Genomic DNA, 6,000 nt, shown 5'->3' with positions numbered 1-6,000 from the left:
TTGTCAAGAGAGATAAGCTCCTGGAAAGATGGGGAAACAGGGCACGAGTCAAGGTAGATCAGACAGGGTGGGAGGCCATGGCGATCTATGCGAGCAAAGGCATGTTGTCGGCAAGAACAGGAGCATGGTGGACAGCAGGCTGCAGGCTGGGGAGAAGGGCCCAGGCAGGTGCTCAAGGGAGGAGGGAGTGAGGCGGGGGTGTGCTACCCCGCGCCTGGTACCGCCGGCACCGGAGCACAGGGCGATGTCAGGGCAAAGGCCTGCCCGGGGAGCCGGTCTGGAGCCTCTGAGGGGCGGCTGACGGACGCGCTGCGGGCCCCACTCTCAAGTCGTTTTGCTGAAGGGGCCGACGGGTGTCTCGGCCAAGAGAGAGCCATCAGAGCGGCCAGCCCCTGCTAGAGCTGCAGCGGAGAGAGGAGCGCGCCCTGCTTCGGCACCGGGTGTGAGGGAGGCAGGTTTCGGGAAGGCCCAGCAGCTGAGCTCGCAACGATCGGCACAACCCCGCCTAAGGACCCCGCAGGCCGCGTCCTCGTTGCGGCGCCTTCGAGAAATAGAGGAACGAAGAGGGAAGGCGACATAGCACCCAGCCGCTACCAGTGGCCTGGCAGGCGCACGGCCAGCAGCGGACAGCCTCCGCGGACGCCGCCAGCGGCCAGGGCCGAGCGAAGTGCGCACCGCGCTGCCCGCCCTGCCCCTACCGCCCGCCCCGGGGCGGGGCCGGGGCCGCCCCCTCCCTCTCCCCGCAGCGCATTCGCCGCGGGGACCCCTCTCCGGTGACGTCACCGCTGCCTAAAAAAGCGGCCCGGCAGGCAAGCCGGACAGCGGTCAGGTAGCCGCCGGAGCCGGTCGCGTTCCGTAGCCGACATGGTGTCCCCCGTCACCGTGGTGAGTGCGGGTCGCGCCGTGGGCAGGGAGGGATGAGATCCGCGCCCCCTCCCCGGGCCGCCTTCCCCGGGCGGTACCTCCCTCTCGCCTTTCCGTGCCGGCCGGCGCTCCCTACCCGGTGCCGGGTCCCCGTGGCTGCCCGCTCCGCTCCGCTCCCGCGGCGCTCCCGCTCCGCTCCCGCCGCTTCCCGCGCTCTGGAGGGGCGCGAGGCAGCGGCCGCTGTGGGAGTCCCGCCGCGCGCCTGACGCCCCTCGCGCCAGGGCTGCCCGGCAGCTGTTGCGCCCGCGCCGCGGCTCCCGCGCGCCTCTCCGCCGCGTCCTCCCCTGCCATCTGCGCGCTGCACATCTGCAGCACATCTGCCTGCCGCTGGCCGCATCTGCCGGAGCGGCTTCTCGCCCCGTGGCCGAGGCTGGCGCCGCGGCAGCGCCCGGAGCATCCTGCTGCCCTCGCGTCAGCAGCCAGAGGTGGTTTGCTGGCCAGGTGACGGCTTGGGCCAGGGCCAGCGCGCCCAGCAGACCTTTTAATTGGCTGGACACCCCCACCGAGGCCTCGTCGCCCCTGACCAGCACCTAATGCCGCTCGACAGGGATGGTGCCACCTTCCTGTGACCAGGAAGGTTGGCATAACCGGCAATAAGGCAGCGACCGACCGTTGTCCTGTCCGTAGATGACGTAGCAGCACATCTGGACTGATAGAGCACAGCTGGTAACTGAAGTGGCTCGGTCCGGTCCTGGCCCTGCAGGTGGAGGGGCTGCGGAGGTGATTCAGTGCTGAATGAGGACAAAGCGCTTCCAGCCAGCTCAGCGGAGAAGCTGCGCTGTGGGACACGAGGCTTTGTGTGCTCCTGGTTCTGGAAAGCGAGGGTTTGTCCGAGCGCACCAGCAGGCTGCTGCGTGCTGCAACAACTGCGACCTGGTGGTGGGAAAGTTGCCGAGGCTCCGCTGTTGCGCTAGCACCGACTGTTGCTAGACCAGCTCCCTGCAGATCCGTTATCATCCTTGTCTTGGTGAACGGGCGGTGTGCTGCGCTGTGCCTCGCAGGTAGCCCTCCTGGCCTTGCCCCCTTCTGAGCTCACAACTTGTAGATGGCTTTGGCGGTTCTGTGCGGCAGCTCGCATTGTCTGCTGCTTCAGATGCATTTTCCCCCGGTTATTTATGTGTACCTGGTAAGTTCATCAGCAGCCCGGGGCTGACTTTTATCTTAAGAGACAGAAGGAAGTAGCTTGAAAATTACAGCAGTGTGGTGCCAAACCATTTTTTGGGTGCTTTTCAAAAATAATTACAGAGTTTGTGCTTCTGTGCCATAAGCTCAATTCACTCTTAAGCAATGCTTTTGCTTACAGTGCACGGGTACTCGGAAGTGAAGTTTTATGCTGGGACAATACTGCAATGTCTCAAAACCCATCAGAAATGAAGGGTGTATCAACTGGAAGGCTTTACCTATGCCAGTAATTGTACTTTGGGAAGGTAACTTGGGACAGAAGATGAAAACACGAAACCCCAGGCTTTCTTCATGTGCCTTTTTGACATGTAACAAAGCACCCTTCTGCTCTGGCTTCACCCCTGAGAGACCAAGGCTTGCACCAAAGACAATTAATAGGGGTGTCAAACCATGGATGTTGGGATGGGCAATGAGACAGGAGCTGCTACTAGATCTGCAGCTGTTTACCATGGCTGTAGAGCTGGGAAGGTAAGGTGTCTGATTCACCAGAGAGCTCAGAAAAAAGAGCTGCAAGCCATCAGTCTGCTAAGGTGCAATTCTTTGCAGATGGCTTTGAGTGGGATTTCACCTTGCTGTTCCTCCCAAGGAGCACACCATGCTGCTCCGGTGTCAGCCACGCTGTGGCCCACGGAGGGCAGGCTGGAATGTCAGCATGCACAGCTGTGTGGCTGCTGGGACAGCAAGTCACTTGCCAAAGGTAACAGCAGTGGGTGAGCAGCCTGTCTGTGCTTGAGGCCCGGCTTATCTTTGGTGCCACACTGCCTTTTGAGGCCTAGATAGACCGGGAGTTGGATCCAGCATGGCTGTTGCTGCTGTAACACATGATGAGGATGTGCTCTGGGAAGGGCAGCACTGAAGGCATAACACTTCAAGTATTGTGTTTGATTTTGGGCACCTCAGCACAAGAGGGATGTAGAGGTGCTGGAATGAGTGCAGAGCAGGGCAGCAAAGCTGGGGAAGGGCCTGGAAAATAAATCTCATAAAGAGCAACTGAAGGAGCTGGGGATGGTTAGTTTGAAAAAGAGTCTGAGGGGAAACCTCATTGGTGTCTAGAGCTGCTTGAAAGGACCTTGTGGAGTGGTTGGTGCTGGTCTCTTCTCAGAGGTAATTAGTGATAGCACAAGAGGGAATGGCTTCAAACTGCAACTGGGTAGGTTTAGACTAGATACTAGAAAAATTTTTCCCAGCAAGAGTGGTCAGGGATTGAAATGGGCTGCCCAGGGTGGTGTCACCAACTCTGGATGTGTTTGCATGTGGTGCTTGAGGATAAGGTTTAGGGTGCCCCTTGCAGAGCAGGGTTATCAGTTGGACTTGGTCACCCTGAGGGTCTTTTCCAACCTGAATGTTTCTGTGATTCTGTGAAATTAGCCAGAGGTATTGATTTGTCCACAGTGTGTCCTCTCCCAGTGCACTGCAGCTCATCTTCAGCGAGGAGGATGCTAGAAGAGCACAGTCCAGAGTGCCTGATTTTGTTTCCCGTTCTTAACAGTGGTGGCCTCTGTACAGAACTGTAGCAGATGGCCCTGGCTGCTCATGTACAACCTGGTCTCCTGCATCTCCCTCCTTTCTTCTTTAGAACATGATTCAGAAATCCTGAGCTCCAGGCCTGCTGTAAACTGACAGATAGAAGAAAGCAGGCAAAGACAGACAGGGACCACAGAGAGGAAGCTACAGAGACATGCAGCTAGGACTGCTTGTTTGTGCTGGCTGCCAGGTGTGCATCATGGCCTAGGGGTTGGCATGGCTGCCTTGTGGGCAAGGAGAGACCATGGCACGGTGCAGAGCTAGCCAAGCTGTTCTGTCTGCTGATGCACAGCTCAGATATGCTGAGGGAGGAGCATGCCCACAAATAAACAAGTCTGGGGCCAAAATACCTTTTAACATATTGTGCCAGGTCCTCAGCTGGAATAAAGCTCTCAGGTCCTGCTGATGCCAGAGTCTAGACTTGCACTGGGATGTGGCAGAGAAGATGTATTTGTCTGCCAGTCCTGTTCCAGCTGGTGGGCAATGCTTGCTCTGTTTGGAAGTCACCTTGGAAGGAAGCTTTCACTGCTAACTCTGCTAGGCAAGCAGGAGCACCCTGCTTAAAAAATCTTATTCCTGATAGTGCTCTGATGAAGAACTGTGCTCTTCTGCATCAAGCTGTGTGAGCTGAGAGCCTGTGGTTGAAGAGCAGCGCTGATAAACCATGCGTTTGCTCTGTGGATGTGTGAGGTGCAATTCCCTTCTTGTTCAGTCATCACTGGTGCCATCCTAATAAAAGTCCTGCCTGAGACTGTCTCTTTAATTGTTTTTGCCCTGGTTTTTATTTCCCCTGCTATTGGTTAAGCAGTCTTCAGTGTGAGCATGTGGGAATTAACCCTTGCCCTAAGGACCTTGCTGCCCACAGGCACCAGGATTGCAGGGGCCACATGCGCAGGAGATGAGCCTGGAGATACACAATCATTCTGGCATATACATAATGCTCCGTGCTCGAAGGGACTCTGTTCTTTCCCCTAAAGTTAGGGCTAAACTTAGTACAGGGCTTCACACTGCCTCGAGGAAAACAGCGTGGGAAATGGGAAGACATTAACTGGCTGAGAATAGAGGTCTTTTAGGGGACAGTTACAATGACATTGGTGTGTCTGAGCAAGATGAACTATGGGGTTCATCCCCAGCACATCCCCTTTGCACCTGACTTTAACCTGGCCTAGCACAGTCCTGTCTGTGGAAGGGAGGTGAAACTCCCTGCGTGGGACAGATTTTTGCCCAGAAGCCGTATCTCAACATTCTTCATCTCTGTCCCTTTGCCCTCTGATGTATTTGCATTTTTAAACAGGTGGCTGGGTTGGGGAAGAGTATTTGTTTAGGCTGCACCAAGCAAATCAAGCTCTCAGCTAGTTCTCTAGGGGGGAAGTAGTCAGCACACTCCTGGAAAAAGCCTTTCACAACCTCTTGAATAGATCACAGAATTGTCAAGGTTGGAAGTGACCTCAAAGATCATTCAGTTCCAACCCCCATGTCATGGGCAGGGACGATGCAGGATAGCACTATGGGGAAGTATGAAGGTTGCTGACAAGAACTGGCCAAAAATTCTGAAAAGTAGGATCTGGAAAATTCTTCACCTGTAGCAAATACAGAATTGTGCTGAAGAATTGGGTGAGTATCCTTTGAGCTAAACCCCACCGAGCCAGATGAATGTAGAGACCTGATGCAAATCATGTTGCTTAGAGACTCTGTACTGTGGGCAGCTGTAGCAGCAGTGGGTCTAGGCATAGTTAATAGTCCATAATCTTCAAACTGCTGTTGAAAACAAGAAAGCCAGAGCACGTTTGGAACTATTTCAGCCTTCACTTCTTAAATAGAGGATGTGTTATTTCTGTGTTAATGCATAAAGGGTTAGCAGCCAGAATAGTTAATTTTGCTTGTTCCCTTTGTTTATATGCAACGTTGTTGTGGTTCATTATTTTTCCTCATTACTTATATACATCATAAATCGAGGTTTTATTACGCAGGAGGCTTGTAAACAGGCACATTTATATACCACAGAGATGATTATAGAAGCACAGCAACTGTATGAAAAACAATCCAATCTGAATGAACTATAGAAAAGATTTCTGAGCTTCTGTTCTCAATGAAGTAAGGGAGGGAATCACCACCTAGGTAAGCTTAGCAGGAGCTTAGTAACATTTATGTCTGTCATATCTTCTGGGAGAAACCTAAAAGCTTTGGTCCTAGTGAGCATAAAGCTGTGCTGATTTATGCCAGACAGAGCTCAGGAGCAGTGTTACAAGTGTCGATTTATATTCTCAGACTGAACTTGCACATTCTTGCTCTGACATTGAATTTTTTGCTGTAGCTGTTGCTATGAGAGGGTGGGCTTAGAGATGGGTAACTGCAATTGGAGGCTTGGGA

General features: G+C 54.2%; 1 protein-coding gene across 1 annotated transcript in view; it reads left to right on the top strand.

The window, feature by feature from the left end:
- Window positions 1–797: 797 nt before the first annotated feature.
- Window positions 798–6,000, top strand: part of TMEM86A (transmembrane protein 86A) — a 29,030-nt gene continuing 23,827 nt past the window's right edge. Inside the window, exon 1 of the mRNA XM_064163251.1 lies at window positions 798–885. Within this exon, the coding sequence (XP_064019321.1) occupies window positions 865–885 (21 nt within the window). The 5' untranslated portion in view covers window positions 798–864. The remainder of the gene's footprint in view (window positions 886–6,000) is intronic.

The sequence above is a fragment of the Pogoniulus pusillus genome, chromosome 24 (genome assembly GCF_015220805.1).
Source record: "Pogoniulus pusillus isolate bPogPus1 chromosome 24, bPogPus1.pri, whole genome shotgun sequence".
In the NCBI taxonomy this organism is placed as follows: Eukaryota; Metazoa; Chordata; class Aves; order Piciformes; family Lybiidae; genus Pogoniulus; species Pogoniulus pusillus.
Note: the sequence above shows the minus strand (reverse complement) of the source record. Positions and strands in the feature narration are given on the sequence as shown.